This window comes from Fusarium musae, chromosome 3, assembly GCF_019915245.1.
Source record: "Fusarium musae strain F31 chromosome 3, whole genome shotgun sequence".
In the NCBI taxonomy this organism is placed as follows: Eukaryota; Fungi; Ascomycota; class Sordariomycetes; order Hypocreales; family Nectriaceae; genus Fusarium; species Fusarium musae.
In genome coordinates, this window is record NC_058389.1 from 2,514,309 (window position 1) to 2,534,188 (window position 19,880).

Genomic DNA, 19,880 nt, shown 5'->3' on the forward strand with positions numbered 1-19,880 from the left:
TTCACCTGATATGTATATTGATGGTTTCTGCCCCTCTTGAGCTTTCGGTGCCGTAGACAGTAAACAAGTCGTTGGATGTTTGGATCCCGTCAGGTCATTCATCATGTCTAGTGCTCAGCAACAAAAGCACGTTCTTGTATCTAATGTGGAAGGAAGAACACAATACTAAGGCAAAAATTATATTCCGTTTGCTTCAATATCCGTACAAGGGGTGAGGACTTTGTCGATTGCTACGCACTTCAGCGAACCAGTGTTTCTCGGTTTCGACACTACATGAAGACAGGCACCTAACTTAGACTGAGCACTATGAGAGCCAAGACAAATACTCAAGAATGTGCAACCTTAGTGTAAACCTACTTATAGCCTTTTACTCTCCAGTGTTACTCGGGTTATAAACGACATAGCTAAATCTATCATCCCCCATATCACAAAGCACTCAGTCGCATGCCTAATCAACTACCTGCCTCTGTTGACGATTCTAGTGTAAACATAGAGAACTCGAGGGCTGGTTTCATGGACCTTGGCATAGTTCTGACTCGTATTAACAGTTCACGGGGCCCGGTGAGTATCGGTCCCTCCATCCACACATCGTTCGCCTAGTCAATCAGGTCTCCATACGGTATAGTTTCCGACGACCTTCATACATGACAGCCTGTATCTCTGCTGTGTGCTGATTCAAGGCCACAGCTCAGTCTTCTCCCAGGAACCATTCTTCAACTGGTAATTCCATCTCCTGCCATCCTCGGGATCACTTAGATCAAGCTGGTCCACCTCCTCCGGCACAATCACCACAACACGGAAGTTCTTTCTTGCAATCTCGTCATCTAGATCTTCGACTTTCTGCCCGAGTCCGAGTCCCGGGGCGGGCTTTTCATCTCGCTTTGTACCTGGAGGAGGATTTCGGAAAGACCCTCGCATGCCAGGGCTCAAGTTTCCAAAATGTGCAGTGATCTCTTTACCCCAGTTCCAAGAACCTGAGTCGTCATTGTTCTTGAGGCGCATATACTTTTCTATCTCTTGCTTGATGTGTGAGGCTGATGGATCATCGATATCTTGGCCAAGAAGATAAGCGCGGCCACGTAGACGCCACTGAGTCTTGGTCTCTACGACCCAGAAGACCGCTTCGACAGGTCCGCCGCCGCCAGACTGTGGGATATTCCCCCCGTCAGTTGATAGTTCAGGTACTTTTTCCATGCGAGCATCAGTGGTGATGGTGAGAAGGTCACTCTCGTAGAGAGAGGGGTTGAGCGGTGCCTGGTTCTTGGGGTTGACGGGAATCTCGGCCCACGTGCCTCGATACACGACGGTACGGGAACGAGGAGTGACTGAGGAGCCATGGTGATGGAGGGTGCTGAGCATGAAAGTTGGAGATTCCATCTTATCAACGTGGGATAGAAAAGCTGAGCGCCATGGCGCTGCTGGCATCTGGTGATGTGCCGACATTGTGTGTTGAAGGTGGCTTAGAATCTGGGTTGTTCGCTGGATAGATCGAGCTACAGGCCTCATTGGTAATGAGGGTTGTGAGGTGTTACGGGAACACTGCTGCCGCACTTGATCGTCGTGGGGTTGTTGTGTGCGAAGCTGGTAAGTAGTGATGAGGTCGTCAAACCCCACTTCAACATACAGCATCATAGGCCACTCATCACAAATATCGATCTATGAGTCATTACGACAACATTTGAACGGAGCATATGCCAAAGAGTCAACTGCTGGATTGTCAACGGTATGACAGCTACCTCAAGGCAATTCCCATGTCAAAAATCGGGTACAGGGTAGCGATCCGAATGGGCCATCACAGGATTCATGATATTTATGGAGGACAATATTCTAGGTACAGCCAGGGCTGAGCCAGCAATGATCCACCCACATATCCAGAATATTTCCGCCCTCGGGTCGTACCTTACGATCATTTTATAAACCCGTAGTATCACCATTTAGGTTTTATAGTATGAAGCTTGGTCTTTCTCGCTGCAACGTAACACACTGTTTGCTTCGTGAGGTCGACCACTAGTCATGGAAAATAGAATTGAAGACCACTCATGACTCTGCTAGGCTCACTTGGACTTGTCTGATCCTGCAGTTTATGACTAATTAGCCTGCGAACCCGGTAGCACAGACACTCACACTCATCACAATTGTTCAACAACTGTTGACATTCCAGGGGATGCATCCGGCCAGGGTTCAACAGGTCTAATGACTACACAAAGAGATATCGCCATCTTACTATGCAAGCTACGGAAAGAATATGACGAGGTGGCAGCTCAAAATCAAGAGCCAATGCTGGCAAAGAACGTTGTCACTTGCCGCAGGGTATTCTGTCCAATACAAAAAAGGACATTGCGTACGTCATGAGCTCCGCCTCGGATTGGTCAACGAAGTTCTCTCTGAATGTTCTAGACCGTTCGGGGTCCGGGGCCCTAGGGAGGCTAAGCAACAGGCTGGTGGGAGGGAGCGGCAATACCAGCGGAAGTTGTTGACGCGAACAGGGGGCTGTTACGAAACGACGAATTGCCGTCGTTACTATCGTAATGTAGGGAGATAATCTTGAATGAGTTGGGGGGGAGTGATCGACCAAGAAAATGGCGCTTCTTGACATTTTCCCACGCGTAACTTGGCCACTATTGTCTCGTGTTTGGTGTGTTGGGAGAAGAAGGGTAGTGCTTCGGGGGAGTCCGATTGAGAGGAAAGGAAAAGGATCGACATCGCTTCTCTGATTCTTTCTCGAAGCTTACCTGGTACGTATGTAAGTTGATGCACAGTGGCGCAACTGCCAACTGCCGCTACATTTCTGGTGATCAGACAAGACGTCATGAGTCGACGAGAAGAGTCCAAGGGAGATTTAGAGTTGAGAGTAGGGATTTGATGGAACGCGGCATACAAGAAAGGGAAGGTCAAGGAAGTGTTCATGTGTTCCGTTCCGTTTCCGTTAACAGGGGTGCAGTTGATATTGAGTTTGACTATCAACGACTGGGATTTGTCCGGCAGCTCTGATAGGTCAGTTACAGCGGAGAAAGCTGGAGATGCTCGTCTCAGGCACGGAGATCGACTAGGACTTGTCGGAGCGATGTATTTCCTCAAGGCGGTCGACCAGAAGACTTGGCTTTGAACCAAAGCCGCTGGCGCCCGACTTTACCAGGGTGCCGGACTGTTGGGATCGGGCTGGTCTTGCTTCTGCGACGATCGTTTTCAGATGCGGCCCATTCAGGACTACCCAACCTTAACATGGTTTCTTGGCCTGTCCTCCCACTCCAAGTTTCTGCGTTGCAATTTAATCAGCGTCGCTTTTCAAGTACCGGTCAATCCGCTGGGGTGATATATGAGCTGATGTGAGAAGTTTCAAACAATTTCTTCTGAGATAGCAACGGCCTCGAAGCATGGTTGACTCCTTCGGTTTCGGTTGCACTAATTGCGCAGTCACTCGCCAATTTTCCAATTACCGTATTTCTGCTCTGGCATGGCATTTCGACCGAGCTTGTACGTATGTCTCACAGTGAGATATTTTGAATGAACTCAGTAAGTCAAGGCTAGAGCGGCGCTCAGCGAAGTGGAGATGATCATAACTTGGTCATGAGCACTTAGCTAAAAAAGACCCTGGGCCTAGGCCAGCCATATTGCATGTTATTTCCCCAAGGGTCGCTCAAAATCCAAGTGACATTTCGCGATGCCCCCAAACAAAAGGTTGGAATAAAACATGGGAATATGTTGGTGGGTTGCGTATACTCCGTACAGATCTGCACACTTTTTGTGTCAAGTCTGCGAATCGAGCGACGACATCCGTACTAGCTGACCGAGTCGGTACTTGTTGACGAGGCCTTCAACCATAGACGGAGTCCTCGGTCGATCCGTGCACCGTTTAGCTCTTGATAGTCACGGAGTACCACTTGAAGGGGTACCTGACCGAGCCTAGAGTGGGAAAAAGGAGGCTGAAAGTGAAAGGCCTCGCTTGGAGAGTGGGATGGTCAATTCTTGTTTCGAAGCGAGGTGGGAGAGACCAAGTAGATCAGACAGACATGTCAGAGGATGAAGGAAACCTGGACTCATAGTCTGATGTTATTTACCCCTTTGCATCGAGTAATAAACGGAGTCTAGGAATAGGCTTCGACGGAACATGGCTGCGGGCTAGTTGCATTAGGGGAGTTCGGTAGTTTCCAATTCGCACTAATTGGGCGTCAACAATTTGCTCAATCATTTGCACCTGTCAGAAGTGATTTCGATTTGTATCGATAGTTGTAGATCTGTCCAATGGTGGTTGCTTTTGGCGATCGAGTGTGGTCGGAAGAACGCCAGAGTCTTACTGAGTCTTACTTAACAAGCATAACGAAATGAAATGAAGCCAAGTCAATGGTCGGTAGCTCTCCGTAGTCAAGGTAGTCTGATAGTTCGTGATAGTCTTCACTTTGACAATGTGTAGGGAGTCCGGCATCGTCTGAGTAAGTCTGGCCTGAGTCGTAGAGCGCATGGATACCCCTAGAAGGGTCTAACATCGATCAGACGGACGGGTGTACGCGAAAAAGATACATGTAAGATGAAGAAAAACAGCCGCGATTTCTGAGATGGATGGATGAAATTTGTTATTACCCTTGATCTTGGGTAGGTACGGAAGACAAAAAACCACGCGCCAGCGGGCGCAAAATCCGTACCTAACGCATACAACTGCCATTAGAGGCATGGTAAGTTAGGGGTCTCCCGGTGGAAAGGTGCCTACAGTACTAGTAAAACCGCACTTTCTAGAGTGCTGTTGCCATTCCCACTTTGTTACTTGCTCCGCCCCCGCCTTTTTTTTTTTCCCACGCCCAGGACATCACTCCTGTTATTTTTGACTCTTTTTCCTCTACTGTCCCATTTCGCAATTCCCTTTTCTTTTCCGGGGTCTCTCTCTCTCTTTTTTTTTCGGTTCCATTTCGACCTTGTTATTCCCTTGGGTTGATACATACTTCACTTTAAGAGGCTCTTTTACGCTCTGGCCCTACCGACGCGAATACAGTGCCTGCTCTCACTATATCCGTCTTTATCACTCGTTATCTACCTACCGTTGCGGCTGTTCCAATGCTTTTATATTGCCCAGGGCTAACGAATTCTCTGCCGTCTGGTCGCTCTACCCCAGCTACTGCCGCTACCGCTGCCCTGCCGCGGCTGCCCATATCCGGCCGTTATTTCCAGCGCCGCCCACTGCCATCAGCCGAGTTCCGGCAACATAAAATCATTTCCGCGTCAGTTTAAATCAGCAACCCGTATCAGCTCAGATTGGGATTCCAGTCATTATTCCCGGGGTCTTCCACCTAAACCTAAAGTTATCCCCAGCCCAGAGCGATCAGAGCTCCAGTTCCAGCAATAGCTAAAGCTCCAGTCCCAGCTCCAGCTCCAGCTCCGGATCCAATCGAACTTCTTTTCGGTCCAGGTAAATCCCAGATCTCAGCCCCATTTTCTCTCAGATCCAGCTCCCACTCTGCAACGTCTAATTGACGCGCCTGTAATATCCTCAAAAAAGGCGCTCATTCACTGGACCGAATATTTTGGTGAACTTTGTATCATCGTCAATGGATCTATCACAGCGGGCGCTTCCGCGTCACACTCATCACCAACCACCACCATCTCTCTCAAATCCTTCGCCCTCGCATCTACCGCCTCAACATGCTACGTCTACGTATAGTCCCGGTCCCGTTGCCTCGCATCCAACTCTCCCTCTTCCCGGAACTCACCCACCATCCTCGGCTTTGACACCAGGATCGGCCTCAACATCCCCTGCATCTATCTCCCACCGTTTACCTTCAGCATCAGCTTCGACGACATCAAGGCATCCTGCTGGCGATTATCTCCCTGACGCGGATGACCAAGACGCGCCGACACCTGTGGATGGAGAGGAACCTCCAAAAAAGAAGCAAAAGCGCAACAAACCAACTCTTTCATGCCATGAATGCGTAGAGCGCAAGACCAAGGTGGGACATTTCTATCCAATGCATTTTCTCATGTTGTGTCGTGCTGTCTGCATATCATCTCACTCATTTCTACTCATGTTCCCCCATATGAGATGAGCCCACTTTACCCCAACATTATGGCTCAGTATGGATTTTGATCATCCCGGATCGCCTGAACATGCCCAATCACTCCCGCTCCTTTCCTTCTGTTGCGTGAGAGCCAGTTTAATTCGCTGGATAGATTACTAACATATTCAAAGTGTGACAGAGGCCGACCTCATTGTCTTGCTTGTAAGTGCACCTGGATGTTGTTTGGCTGGTTGCATACTAACTTTTAGCTAGGCATAAAACGACAAACTGAATGCCGATATGCCCATGTTGCAAACCTTCTCGAGTATGAAGCCTCCCGACTGAGTAACTATATGTTCTGGTTTAACAATCAAGTAGGGAGACCACCAGGTCAGCCGCCAATGGCCGCCGTATGACGAAACCCCCAAAGAAGAAGTCTGGTTCCAGTGGAAAATCCCCCATCCCAAATATTGCAGATAGGGGTATGTCGAATGATCCCAGGGCAACCTCGCGTGGCGCTGTTGCACTCTCCATTGGCCTTCTATCCAACGTCCCTTATTCCTTGCCTTCTGCAAGTAATGTTTTTGGTATCGGGTCTGAGCACCCATTTGCCAACTACTGGACCTGTGAAGGGGGCTTGCCGGAGGTTATCTCAGTGCTTCCAGACAAGATTCAAGCCGATATACTACTTAGCCGATACTTCGAATGCGTTGACCCTGTGTATCCCATGATACATCGCCAGACTTTTTACGCGGACTACGAACACTTCTGGCAGATGAATCAGCAAGAAAAGACCGATACAGATCCGTCCTTTATTGCATTAATCTTTGTCATGCTGGCCCTGGGAACTCAGTTTGTAACATCGACTACATCCCCTCAGGAGCGAAGGCAGACAGCAGAGTTCTATGCTTCGGCTAGCAACCAAGCTCTCCGTATCGCTTCATATCTCAGCAGTGCATCGTTAAGGTCAATCCAGGCTATGGTATTGCTGGTTTACTTCCTTATCAACGACAATCATGCCTCAGATGGATGGGCGTTTGCAGGTATTCTCATTCGGCAAGCTTATGCTATGGGTCTTCATAGGGATCCAAATATTGGTGGGTGACTGTTTTCTTTATTTGCTCTTTTGTTATACTGATTTCTTTCAGTGACTCCAAATGCCACCTTGTTCGAAAAGCAGCAGCGGCGTAAGGTCTGGCAAGCGGTACTTCTCCAAGATACTTTCTTGACCGTCTTACTCTCTCTGCCACCGTCTGCCACACATACAGATGTTTCTGTTGAAGATCTACTCGACGATGGCTCCTCGATTGCAAATAGCGACCCGACAGATACGGCATATATCCGAGGCTCTTGGACTTTGGCCAACTTGGTTCAGGAGACGATTTGCTCGCCAAGATCATTGGACCTACCAATCTGCACTACGGCAAGGCACAAGTCTAAGTTGATTGCTGACTTCCGAGCTGTTTACCGTTCATTCCCTGATGTCTTCCGGTCTTGGGATCCTGATAGTATCACGGCGCTCGCAAAAACTAATAAGAGGGTGGTTCGTCAGACCCTGTTCTTGACGAGCAACTACTTCCATAACTTGATGCTTGTTCACGCTTCCGAGAGCCCCGATGTTCCTGTCAACGTTCGTGGTACATTGGAGGCAGCACACGACGCCATTACAGCTTTCTTCCTTCTTTTCACCCTTCTTGAGATAGAAGCACGTGTTTGGTGGGTGTTCAATCACCGAGCTTTCTTGGAGGCGCTCTGTATCGGAAATGTCCTGAAGGAGGCTGCTCGAGAACCAGGTGGTACAGATATGATGGCAAGAGATCCTCTACTTGTCAGGGCAAAAGCTGATATCAGTGAGTCTTGATGCCTTTGTTGTTCCTGGCCTCCCTGCTAACATGTCAACAGCACGCATGATCCAGATCATGCAGGTTATGGGCGAAGACTCTGAGGTAGCGAGGACTCGAGTGCAGGTTTTGAGTGACTTTCTGGTATGAGTGAGGCAGTGGTCTGTTTGTATAAAAGTGATCTGGTTGACGACTGAATGAGACGTGAAGCATATTCAGGGGTAGCATTGGTTTAGCACGTCAGCAGATATCTAGCAAGGCATGTACATACCGAAGGCCATATTGTTTGATATTTAGGCTGCGAGTTTTGAATGCATGCTAGAAGATAAATAGAGCTTATCACAATATATGCATACTAGAAAGAGTATTATAATGCTTCTTGGCTGTTCTGTGATGTTGTTTTTGTTTGAATTTCCTGGGATATATGTCCAATGAATGAACTATCCAAGTTGTCAGTAAGAACAAGCAAGAGGAAGGAAACATCATGGTAATGATTTGTTGGGTGTCTTGAAAATATTGAGGGCATTGCCATATTCAAATATTGCCAAGACAATCAAGGCAAGGGAATTGCCGATGCCGTTATGCACTACTCACGACACCAAAGACTCGGCCGGGGGCTGAAGGATGGACTCGTCAGCTCATGGTTAGTGATTGGTCACTCGCTTAAAGTGTGGGTTGATTGATTGCGTCGCCCGACCCTTTCAAGATAAGGTCGTGAGCCAGGCTAGACTCAACAGGGCTTCAGAGCTGTTTCAGTGCCCAAGCCTTGGGGCGCTACAGGGCAATTACAGGGCCTGTTTTGGGAGGCATCCGCGTGGCCAGGCTCCCACATCCCGTCTAGTCGCGTGGGCCTTTTCGCTCTCATTTCCATGGGCATGTCATCACCTCGACTCAGCTCGTTTCGTATTTGCTCTTAATTCTTTTTTCTCCTTCTTTGAATTATCGACCCTTTCCCTCCTTGTCTCATTTTCGTATCATTCTGCCTTGAGCTTCTTTGTAGCGTGGCTGCCTGCGTTATATCCCCTGCTCTGCCGTGCAAGAGGGGTTTTTTGCAGTTGATACTGCTCAGTGTTTTACGATACCTAACAAGAGATATTCTCAACTTTCATACCTCACTATGCGCGGCCTTGCTCAGGCTGCCATGGTGCTAGCACCGACGTTGGTGTTGGCCCATGGACCTCATCATCCTCCTCCTCCGCCGCCGCCACCTCCTCCCATGGGATTTCTCCCCTCAGCTCTCGATGTCACACCCTCAGCCTTTGTCACAGTCAAGCTCCCCTTGAGCGAATCCGAATCATATCCTCTGGTCCGTCTTTGTGACATGGTTACAATCCCATGAGCTAACATGTAATAGACACTACGATTCGATGTGGAGGAATCAGAAGAAGTCTGTGGTCCCGCCAGTATCACCCTCAATGGCGAACCCCTCAAGCAAGACGCCAAGGGTCGCGGGGTCGGGTCTTTCCTCATCAACAATGAGACCACTATTTCAGCAGACTGGGATTTCGAATGCTTTGGCCCCAAAGAATTCCCCGTCGGCCAGTCTATGCGCTTCAATGTCAAGGCTCTCGACGACATGGCTCTTACAGAGGAATCTTCCTTCTGGATGACTTTCAAGCAGACCGCACCAGTCCGAATCTCCGATGTTGGAAACGCCGCCTATGTCTGGAGTCTGTCGATGCCTTTCAGCAAGGACAAGGAGTCCTCCTCTGACGACAAATCCACCTCAACACCACCCCCCATCTGGGAGTACCCCGACCGCGAGTTCCAGGACCCCGAGGAGGAACTTCAGGTTGAGCTTATGGAACTGAATGCTTTGCACAAGCAGATTCTTCAGCTTGAGGAACTAGTGAAGGAGAGAGAGGCATCTGTTGCTAAGAAGCTGGGCAAGCAGTATCCTCCCCCACCCCCCTCGACTATGAAGAAGATCAAGCAGTGTGATGGCGTGCAGTGTGTTCTGCACACTGTTGGTGAGGAGGTGCGACACTCGGCTCACAGATTCTACGATAGCATATTTGGACACCGTCCACCTCACCATGGCCCGCACGGTCCTCACCATGGCCCTCATCATGGAAACGGTACTCACCGGGGCCCTCATCCTCCTCATCATGGACCTCCTCACCCACCACCGCCTCCTCACCATGGTCGCCCTCCCTTCCCCTTCCCTGGAGGCCACCCGCCCCCTCCGATGTGCGCCCCTTGCCCCTGCGATCCACGCCATGGAAACCCTCCCCCCCCTCCTCCTCCACCCCCTCCTCATCACGGAGGGAAGCCTCATCACGGTCGGCCTGAGCATGGCCATGGTGGTTTCGGTGCTGAAGGTCATGAGGGCCACCCCCCTCCACCTGTAAGTCTAATGCTCCAACCAGAAATTGAACTCGTTCCGCTAACTACTCCTCAGCCTCCTCACCATCCCATCATTGTCATCCTCGGAATTGTGACCATTGCTCTCGCCCTTTTTTGTGCTATTGCCATCGCCTACATTCACCGCCGTGTAGCGCGTCTCAGCCCCGAGGCTCGTCGTGCTATCCGCCGGGCATTCCGCCAAACTCGCGACGAGCGTCGTAAGAACTCTGCTCTGAAGGCTGCTTATCGTGCCTTTGTCACCCGATTGATTGAGAACGAGGATGATGAGAAGGAGGCTATGCTAAACGGTGAGCGACGCCGACGATCATCTTCCTGCAGTAGCATTACCATGGAAGAGGAGATTGCCTCCTTCCGTGAGGCTGCTCAAATGGTTGAGGGCATCGTCGCTGCTGAGGAGGGCCAGCATAGCCATGCCCGTTCTTATAGCTACGCTGCAGGTCCGCCTGTTCCTCCCTGTGCCTCACACCAAACTGCTGCCACAGCATACCCTGGCTTCATGGAGACGGATGACAACCTTCCTGCCTACGACGATGATGAGCGTGATTCGTCGGTTGTAGCAGATGGATGCCGATACACTCCTGGCAGCTCCGATTATACCCCTTCGAACTCCGGGTCCAATGCCAGCGATGTCCTGGGGGACACCAAGAACTAAATTAGACTCAATGATCTTGGGCAGGCATGAATGATTTTCTTTATGTATTACTATGATACACCAGATTTCCTTGTTTTGTTTATGCGCATCAGATGTGGGATATTGGGAATTGTATTTACAAATAGCAAACGCTCCCGCTCAATAGAAGCTATAGCAATCTACCTAATATCACAACTTGAAACATGCATCTTTATAGTACGCTCTTGTGCTTGATCTATTTTCCTTGTGCTTATCCACCCCTCAGGGAGCAAGAAAACATGAGACTTTAGAAGAGGGTGCCTAGATAAATTCAATGAAGACTCAACTAAACTTGGACTAAATTGCCTAAGCCTTTTCGTCACATTGGATAAAGCTCTCAAGTTTTCTTACCTCCCCTGCCGCGCATGCTCCTTTTGTGTGTCACCCGAATATGAACTCTTCGTAATTTTTCGCAATCTTTTTGACGCCTTCATCAAGGTTCCAGCCCTTGACCTCACAAACATGCCGGTACATGTCTTCCAATGCACTATCCATTTGTTCGCCGGCAATGTGAAGATCACTCTCCACTAGGATGCTGTCGTCAGGCAGGGCCCGTAGTACATCGTCGGTCTTATTCCGGGTAGCATCAGTACTCAAGTTGACAGCTGTTGACAGCGAGACAAATATACGAGCTGGAATCGTTCGGTTCAGATACTGCCTCAATACTTCAACACTAGCGCTGAATGAATGTAGGCATATTCGAGGAGGGTACGGCTTCTCACTACCGTCGTCGTCCTCGTCTGAAAAGTCCTCAGCACCCGATGCCACAAGACGCCGCTTGCGTCGTGTTATAACCTCCCGCTCATGGCCCTTCCATGTTGCCGCAAGCGTCTCATGTAAGATGCCATGGGCTTGTACGCCATGCACACTAACAGCTCTGCCAGTTTTTGCAGCAAGACGAAGCTGTGCGGCAAGAACATCACGCTGGTGCTCTATTTTCACCCTATAAGGGCTGAGCTGTCGGCCCTCACGGCCCCCTGGTGTGAGCGCTGGATCTCTCTCGATATGGTTCGACGGCAGCCAAGGTTCTGGTAGACGAAAGGCCTTATCAAGGCCGATCTCGCCAACAAGAGCATGAGGGTTAGTGGATAGACGGGATTCGGTTGCATTGAGAAATGAGCTTATTGCGACAGGGGAAGGAAGAGAAGCAACAAAGTCTGGTGAGGGCACTGGTTGTAGAACGGCGTTATAATGTGCTTGTTTGGCGGCATTGTCAGTCTCGGGCCCGGAGGTGGGCTGGAATGTCGGAGTGTCGGCCGAGTCGTCGTAGAGTAGATGGGAAAACCATGGATGCCACCCAAAGGAGGGAATAGCACAGGTACTCGATGCTTCCGAGTTTTCTTGCAAAAGTGATTTGAGATCCGGGTTGCAATGGTTGCTAGTGACATCCATAACGAGGTCCTGGTCCTGGGCACGTGTTGCCATGAGGGTCAAAGCTGATGCACGCATAGAGGGTATATCTGTTATCGAAGCCATTGTATCTGTTGGATGGCAGTGGGCGTCGCATATTGGCAGATGCCAGGGGAATGGAGGTTGATCGCCTGCAAACTCTGGCTTTGACTGCTGAGGCACATCATAGTTATGGGAGTGGGTGTGTTGACACATGTTGTGTTGGTATCTGGTAGTCTAATGGTAGCCCAGAGTCAAAGTGGTGCCGAGATAGCAGATTTTTAAATTGGGACTTCAGAAGGAGTATATGTACACAGAAGAACACAAGATTGTTACTTTCAACGGCCAAGGTCTCGAAGGCTTGAGGCTATGAAAGACAAATTTGAGTGATGTCAGCGGGGGAAGTTGATGTGGATCATGATGGGGACAGGCATTATCGAGGCTCCAAGTGGGGTTAACTTATGATGAGATCGCTCGATACACTAATACAGTATGAACGTATCTAAGAAGCATTCAGTTAATCTGTGGTAGTTTAGTTTCCATCTAGCGAATATAAGAGGCTGAACTTCTAGTTTACGAGTATATTTCGTCTGCCTCGGCTTGTAATCACTCATGTGACGTGTGTGGTTGATGTTGGTTACCGATGAGCTTCAGTGGCTGTAAGTTGCAGCCCGGACAGTTTTTAGTACAACCACCGATTCCAGGGTCCTTTTGTGTTGCGGTCGATCCTCACTGGGCGCAGATACTCGGATGTTCAATGCAGTCAATCAGTTCATTGATGTATCAGCATTGGGATAGGTAGAGATTTGATACTGTAAGTGTATTGAAAGACTCGTCATGATGTGCAATCATGCCTTATCGTTGCATTCCACCACTGACGTTGCTTTATCTGTACAGTTTGGTAGGTATCATTGACCCTCCTTCTGCCCCGCAACATGAAGCTTCCTCCTACCGTTTACTATCACTTGCATCTCTTCCTGGTGCAGGTTCCCCGCACGATCCTTCCCCGTGGCTTGTCGCGTTGCCATACGACAGTCACCTCAGACACCATTAAAATGGGCAAGTGCGGTATGCAAACCGACCTAAGCCAAGCCAGGCCAAGGCAAGCCACCATTCACATGTGATCGCCTCCTCCAAGTGTAATCATCCTCACCTTAGACCTCCATCGCTTTCCTTTACCTTTGGGTAGCCTTCTCCTCTTTTCTTCCCATCTCCCGAGATACATATAATCACGGCTTCTACTTTGCTTCAGCTACAACTCGATGCAACCCCGTAGAGTCACATTCACCGCACACCGACGCTCCATTCTCGCCGGCTCAAGCACCTAACCCCTCCGCGGCGCATCTTTTATAGCTCCCCGGAAACAATCCATCCTATCACGGCTTTGGGGGAGATGTCGACGCATATCTCGTCCTAGAGCGGCATCCATCCATTCTATGTACATATCGGTACTCTACACCAACTACCTTAGTCGCCCTCCTCTTGGTTATCTTTCTTCTTCCTCTTCCTTCTTATCCTTTCATTTCCACATCTTTCTCCTCATAACCCGTGCCTCCATCTGTAACCACTAATTACACCGTCGACAACCTCCACGACTCTATACACACAGCACTCTTCGAAGCTGTTGTGGTCATGTGCTGCTAGTCTCGTTCTGTAACACCATCAATATGGCAATCCTCAATCCTGTGTACGCCTTCGTCGTGCCCTTCCTGTTTGTTGTCACGGTTCCGCTCGCTGTCTTCGCTGGTATCACAACTACTATCGCTTTCTCTGTTCTCATCCTCCGAGTTCTGGCTGTGTATCTCGACGTTGCTCTCTCTTTCGTTCCTCATTATTTGGGTGGACGTAAGACTCGCCCTTACCATCCAAATACTTATCATCCTCACCATCAAGTTCTCGAACAGGCACCTGCGGCACTCTATACCAATCCTGTACCTGCTTCTGCTGGTTCAGCAGCATTTGAGTCCTCTTTGCGACGTCGCCGACATAGAAGAAGCTCCAGTGCTCTATCCACGGCAGGCACTACCACTCCGATCAGCGAAAAGGGACTCGGCTTGCTGCCAAGTATTGGTCCAGAGCGAGACTTCGAAGGTATCGGTGGCTGGCGTCTGGGCGGTGACGATGAAACATGGACTACCATAAACTCACGACTTGAACTTCCTGACAAGCAACACCATGGGCGAAATCATCATCGTTCCCCATCTGGTGGCCCTACGACACCTGGAGAAGGCGGGTATCTTATGATGAAGGCTCGCAACCGAAGCCCCGGAGCAAAACGCTTAGCATCTCCTAATAGCTCTCGTACAAGAACACCTTCTGGCCCACGGATCGCTTTTGCAAACAAGTCATTCCTTGACAGTTACTTTCCAAGTCTCAAAACTTCTCCAAAAGGACCAAAAAAACTCCCGACTCAGGGTGTCGTCGATGCGTAAGACCGACTCGGACTTGTTGCGCTATCGTGTAAACTATTCTAATGATCTAATGAAAATTTGTGGTTAAGGTGGAAAATGGCACGAGGACCAAAAGAGTCACAATTAAATGGTAATATGGGGGTTTCCATTGGCGTTTGAGCGAGAATTTGTCAATTATCTGGATTTATGATGATGCACAAATAAGATATCGGTGATGTTTCGAAAGAAAACGGCAAAGGCGAATTTCAACCTGCCATTACTTGTTTATTGAAATGATACAATGGTAGCAATGTACTATTCCTGGTATCTGCAACGCCTCCAACGCCAACCCAGCGTAAATACATTATCGTGATAACATTGGTCAACCAAAAGAAGGGATTTTCTTCTTAGAGAGTCTGCCAGAAGTAGTTTGCGTAAAAGAATCGCGAGAACTTCTTATCCATGTTGACAACATGCACGTCCCCTTTGCGATCATTCCGAATAACAGCCTTGGACCACTCACCGTCCCTCTCGTCCCTCTCAATGTCGATGCCCAGGCTTCTATACACCTTGAGCCTTAGCAGCACCTCGTCATCAACTGGGTCTCTGCGTCGGGCATTAGCTGCCGCATCGCCCTCCACGCCCTGAAGCTCCAGCTCGCGAAGACGAGCCTTGAGGTCAGCGGCCGTTAGAGCAAGGCGTTCAGCGTCAGTTTCAGCATCAGCAGCAGCTTTGGCGGTACGAAATTTCAATGTGTCTAGACGTGCGATGTTGGACGCGTGATCTGCTGACGAGTGGGAAGCAACGAGATCGTCATGTCGCGATGTGTGTGTTGCGAGCTGACGAGAGAGCTTCTTCAGTGAGGACTCCGCCTCACGAACGCGAAGATCGCGAGCTTGTTGGAGTGTCGAAAGTGACTCTGTAACACGAGAGACGGCAAGTTTGTCTGGTGCGATGTTGAAGTTTTCGATAGTATGATGAATAAGCTGGGTTTGTGAGCTTAGATAAAAGGGGCTACAGGAGTAAGTACTTACAGTCGCGGGTTCTTCGGAGAGCAACATATTTGTGGCTTATCTCAAGTTCTAGACTCAGATGTGGAAGATTTTGTGTCAATAACAGCTGTGGCACGCAGTTCGTCTACAGTCTTAAACGGTGATGATGGTGAACTTGGTGTTTTGCCAATGCAGGGCTAAACACGTTCCCGTCGTCACGACGACAATCAAAGCTTATCTTATCAGCAACCACTTCCCCCCACCTTATTTACCCGAGCTTCCCCCGTCAACCGCACATCGTCATCGGGCCCGCCACAGCCAGGCAAAGGTGAAGCCGAAAAGAGCTACCTCTGAATAGCACGTGCAACCTCCATTACGCTACGTTTGCCATTCCACCTCGAAAGCCTCTTGATCCTGACCAAGATAATCGATACTAAGACTCCTGTTTCTCCTATACAAAATACACCTTCACGTTCTTTGCCGTCGAAGACCTGTTCTCTCAGAATGGTAACCGAACTACCATGTGAGTTTTAAACTGCATGACGATATTCTAGCTTATACTGATAGCCTCGCTAGATGCTCTCGATGCTGAGACGTTAGTCCTTTGCTTTGAACATACGACTATTTCTATATCCTGACTGACGGCGACAGACCGCTAAATGCCTCTGAGCTCAATGTACTAAAAGCGCAATATGAGCGCGAGGGTGAGATGGTTGGCATCCAGACCAAGTTCAACTACGCCTGGGTAACCATCCTGCGTTTTAAACTACGAGCTATCGCACTAACTGAATCTCAGGGCCTCGTCAAGTCCAACCAGCGAAACGACCAGCAGCTCGGTGTGCGCCTTCTCTCGGATATCTTCCGCATCTCCCCCGAACGTCGCCGCGAATGTCTCTACTATCTTGCCCTTGGCAACTACAAGCTCGGCAACTACGGCGAAGCGCGTCGTTACAACGACCTCCTTCTTGACAAGGAGCCTGCCAACCTTCAAGCATCCAACCTACGCCAACTGATCGATGACAAGGTTGCCCGCGAGGGGCTGATGGGTGTCGCTATTCTGAGTGGTGTTGGTGTTGCGGCCGGTGTGGTAGGAGCATTTATCCTGAGGAATGCTAGGAAGAGGTAGATGACGGTATTGCTAAGGAGGAAAACGTTTAGGGACATATATTGCATGGGCGGTTTCTGGGACACTTTACTCACTCCTAACTATAACCTCTGGATTGGGCCCTCTTGGAGTCTTCACATTATGAGATAAGTTATGCTTGTACTACAAAATGAAGCGACCATTATTACATACGTTAAGCCATTTTATATAAGTTTATCATTAATCACCCTAATTCCATCACGATAATAAGGTGGAGGACAACAGGACATCAGCTGTTGGAAAGTCACTTTCGATGAGGCAGCACAATTTGCCAGATGTCTTACTACGTGATGATTTTCACATGTTAACGTCACAGACAAATGTGTTGAAACAAGAAACCTAGACAAATAAAACAATGTTAAGGAAACCAAGAACAAGCCAGCTAAGAAACAAACCAAAGAGACAACGCATCGCCATCTAGGGAATATCATCTGTCGAGACATAAATGACCATCCTTGTCTCAACAAATGTACGGCTAAAATACAATAAGCTGCTGCTCGACAACGTCCTTGGCATCACCCATCTGATCCTTTGTAATATCATCCATGACCAAGGCACCATTAAGCCCGAGGGAAAAGAAAGGGGTATCCGAAGGCAGAGTATGTGAGCAGAGCAACAAGGTAATGTAGGCAAAGCACAAGGAGACAGCATGTCACCCTAAAAAGATATGGCGAACCAGATGCATAAAACATATTAGCATCTAAAACGTCTCTCTCAGCGAGAAACGCTCAGATTGAAACGCCTTTCGCCAGTTTCCCTGCTGTTCTTCTCTCCAAAAGGTATTCTCATGTGACAGATTAGAGGTGAGACCAACAGGTTCTCAGGTTTGGTTTGACTCAAAGCGTGGTTAGAGAAAAACGCTTGCATGCAACTTGAAGTCATACCGAGACTCCTGCAAAGCCATATAGTCTGCATCTCCCGTCTTGCATGACTATTCTTCATAAATGACTTTTGTTCCGTCTCCATACGACAATCATTCCATGTGGCATATGTGATGTGATGTGATTAGGAGACAATGTTTTGTTTCTTAATTAAAAAAGGTGAGAGAAAGAGGCGACAAAGAAACGAGAATCGAATACAACGAGGGGCGTCGAGCTGGTATTGTATGGGCATCATGGGTACTCAGACATGGATAACGAAGGAGTGAAAGAATCCGCAAATCGTGAAGAGGCTGGAAGTTTAGCGAAGAGAGAAACCCTTTCGCTTGCCTTCCTTCTCTAGTGGCCGTCCGCTTTCGACGCGCTGCTTCTTGTCCTCGAGCTCCAGTCGTTGGCGGTCGAGTTGCTCCTTCATCTCCTTGTGGCGGGCGTACAGTTCCTCTTCGGATTGCTTGAGCTTGCTCTCCTTCTCTGCTACCTTCTGTTGGAAGACCATCTTCATCTCGGCCTCCATCTTGGCTAGCTTCTGCTCGTGCAGGGCACGCTCCTCCTCCTGCTTGACAGCAGGGTTGACCTCCTTGAAAACGCTGGGGTCTTGCGACACGCCCATGGCGAGCAGCTTGTCGGTACGGTAGTTCTCGTAGAGTTGGTTGTTGGTGTGCTCCTTGAGCTCCTCCATGTGTGTTCGAATGAGCATTTGTCGAAGCTTGACAAAATCGCAGTGCTCCTCGTTATCGACCTCAATGATACCCCAAGGGTATGCGCGACCGCGAATCTTGCGACCATCGGCGCTTGTGATCTCGTTGTTGGCACCAACAACAGCGAAGGGAACCTTGGACATGATCTCGTTGTTCTCAGCGATCGTCTCCTCATCATCAAGCTCGTATCGAGGTCCCTCGAAGATCTGGATGCCATGATGCTTGATATCGGCGAGAATCTTGATTGGTTAGTAATTGAACAAAAGATGGTAAGCAAGCAACTCACTCGTGACTTGAAGGCAGCAATCTCCTCGTCGGTAAGGGTATCAGCCTTAGCGATGACGGGGATCAAGTTGACCTTGGTATGGAGTCGGCGCATGACCTCAATGTCAAGAGGCTTCAGGGAGTGGCCGGTGGGTTGAATAAAGAAGACACATGCGTGAATACGGTTGTCAACAATGTTCATGCGGTTAACCTTGTTCTCAGCATCCAAGTAAGAGTCGAATCGCTGCTCGATGTTGTCGACGATAGGGCGCCAGGACTCGTCGTTGTTGACGAAATCGCCGAAGCCTGGTGTATCGACAACGGTCAGGCGGAGACGAACACCTGCCTCCTCAATGTCGGCACTAATGGACTGGATAGTAACAGTCTTGGGAATAATGTCGAGGCTAGGTCCCTTGCGCTCCTTGGGGGGGTACAGGGAGGTGTTGAACAGAGTGTTGACGAGAGTAGACTTGCCCAAGCCAGACTCACCTAGATTAGTGTCAGTCAAGATCTTACATTTCAATCACCTTGCACATACCAACAACCATCACGTTGAAGTTGAATCCTTTACGAACACTCTTTCGGTGCCATTGGTTGGGTAGGTTAGCAAAACCGACATAGCCAGTAAGCTTTCTACGGACAATGTTTCTGTTGTCCGTCGGGGGAGGTGCCTGGGATGGAACTACATGACCAGTCAGTACGGGAACATGAATTCGTGTAAAAGATAAACCTACCGTTGGCGGGCGAGGCAGAAGGAGCCAACGCTGGAGATTCGCTGCCGGGAGAAGCTATATTAAGGCACATGTTAGCATCCAATGCAGCCACTGATATTGAAAATTATGCTGTTAGAGCTAGAGACACAAGGAGGAGCCTGACTCGGTGAATAATCCGAACTTGTGTTGCGAGGGTTTCCCCTGGTAGAAGCCTCGACTGCAAGATAGTCATGATTGGGCTTCATATTGGCTATCTGTTCATCTCCAGCTGGCCCAATTGTTGCCGAATAGACATATAGTTCGTCGAATGACACTGGCTTCATAGGGCTTAATGTCGGCGGATCCTGGAAATCCACGTCAAGCATACTGCGATAGTGGCGTACTGTCGAGGGTCGAGGGGAGGAAGAAGAAGATAGGCTTTTATCGTCTTGGCTCAATGGAAAACTAATAGTTCGCTTGGAATCCCGCGATGGCTTTGGCGATGATCCGGCGAGAGGTGTAGTCGCCATAAACGTGAGATTTCTATCAAAATGCACGCTGCGAGTGCGAG

The 19,880-nt window shown here is 49.2% G+C and overlaps 8 protein-coding genes across 8 annotated transcripts; 4 read left to right on the top strand and 4 right to left on the bottom strand.

Annotated features, from left to right (window-relative positions):
- Window positions 1-675: 675 nt before the first annotated feature.
- On the bottom strand, window positions 676-1,443 carry J7337_004230 (uncharacterized protein; the record flags this gene model as incomplete). The annotated part of the gene is made up of 1 exon (XM_044821926.1): window positions 676-1,443. One exon carries the CDS (start codon window positions 1,441-1,443, stop codon window positions 676-678), a length of 768 nt encoding a protein of 255 aa, XP_044683259.1.
- A 4,609-nt stretch (window positions 1,444-6,052) lies between these two features.
- Window positions 6,053-7,975, top strand: J7337_004231 (uncharacterized protein; the record flags this gene model as incomplete). Its single annotated transcript, XM_044821927.1, has 4 exons — window positions 6,053-6,060; window positions 6,363-7,081; window positions 7,133-7,834; window positions 7,887-7,975. 4 exons carry the CDS (start codon window positions 6,053-6,055, stop codon window positions 7,973-7,975), a joined length of 1,518 nt encoding a protein of 505 aa, XP_044683260.1.
- Window positions 7,976-8,942: 967 nt separating this feature from the next.
- Window positions 8,943-10,844, top strand: J7337_004232 (uncharacterized protein; the record flags this gene model as incomplete). Its single annotated transcript, XM_044821928.1, has 2 exons — window positions 8,943-9,131; window positions 9,180-10,844. The coding sequence occupies 2 exons, from the start codon at window positions 8,943-8,945 to the stop codon at window positions 10,842-10,844; spliced, it is 1,854 nt and encodes a 617-aa protein (XP_044683261.1).
- Window positions 10,845-11,243: 399 nt separating this feature from the next.
- J7337_004233 (uncharacterized protein) lies at window positions 11,244-12,338 on the bottom strand (the record flags this gene model as incomplete). Its single annotated transcript, XM_044821929.1, has 1 exon — window positions 11,244-12,338. The coding sequence occupies one exon, from the start codon at window positions 12,336-12,338 to the stop codon at window positions 11,244-11,246; it is 1,095 nt and encodes a 364-aa protein (XP_044683262.1).
- A 1,580-nt stretch (window positions 12,339-13,918) lies between these two features.
- J7337_004234 (uncharacterized protein) lies at window positions 13,919-14,683 on the top strand (the record flags this gene model as incomplete). The annotated part of the gene is made up of 1 exon (XM_044821930.1): window positions 13,919-14,683. The coding sequence occupies one exon, from the start codon at window positions 13,919-13,921 to the stop codon at window positions 14,681-14,683; it is 765 nt and encodes a 254-aa protein (XP_044683263.1).
- Window positions 14,684-15,048: 365 nt separating this feature from the next.
- SPC24 (kinetochore-associated Ndc80 complex subunit spc24) lies at window positions 15,049-15,702 on the bottom strand (the record flags this gene model as incomplete). The annotated part of the gene is made up of 2 exons (XM_044821931.1): window positions 15,049-15,627; window positions 15,676-15,702. The coding sequence occupies 2 exons, from the start codon at window positions 15,700-15,702 to the stop codon at window positions 15,049-15,051; spliced, it is 606 nt and encodes a 201-aa protein (XP_044683264.1).
- A 435-nt stretch (window positions 15,703-16,137) lies between these two features.
- On the top strand, window positions 16,138-16,759 carry FIS1 (mitochondrial membrane protein; the record flags this gene model as incomplete). The annotated part of the gene is made up of 4 exons (XM_044821932.1): window positions 16,138-16,156; window positions 16,201-16,228; window positions 16,285-16,378; window positions 16,430-16,759. The coding sequence occupies 4 exons, from the start codon at window positions 16,138-16,140 to the stop codon at window positions 16,757-16,759; spliced, it is 471 nt and encodes a 156-aa protein (XP_044683265.1).
- Window positions 16,760-17,956: 1,197 nt separating this feature from the next.
- J7337_004237 (uncharacterized protein) lies at window positions 17,957-19,695 on the bottom strand (the record flags this gene model as incomplete). Its single annotated transcript, XM_044821933.1, has 5 exons — window positions 17,957-18,592; window positions 18,640-19,106; window positions 19,156-19,299; window positions 19,352-19,405; window positions 19,512-19,695. 5 exons carry the CDS (start codon window positions 19,693-19,695, stop codon window positions 17,957-17,959), a joined length of 1,485 nt encoding a protein of 494 aa, XP_044683266.1.
- Window positions 19,696-19,880: the final 185 nt, after the last annotated feature.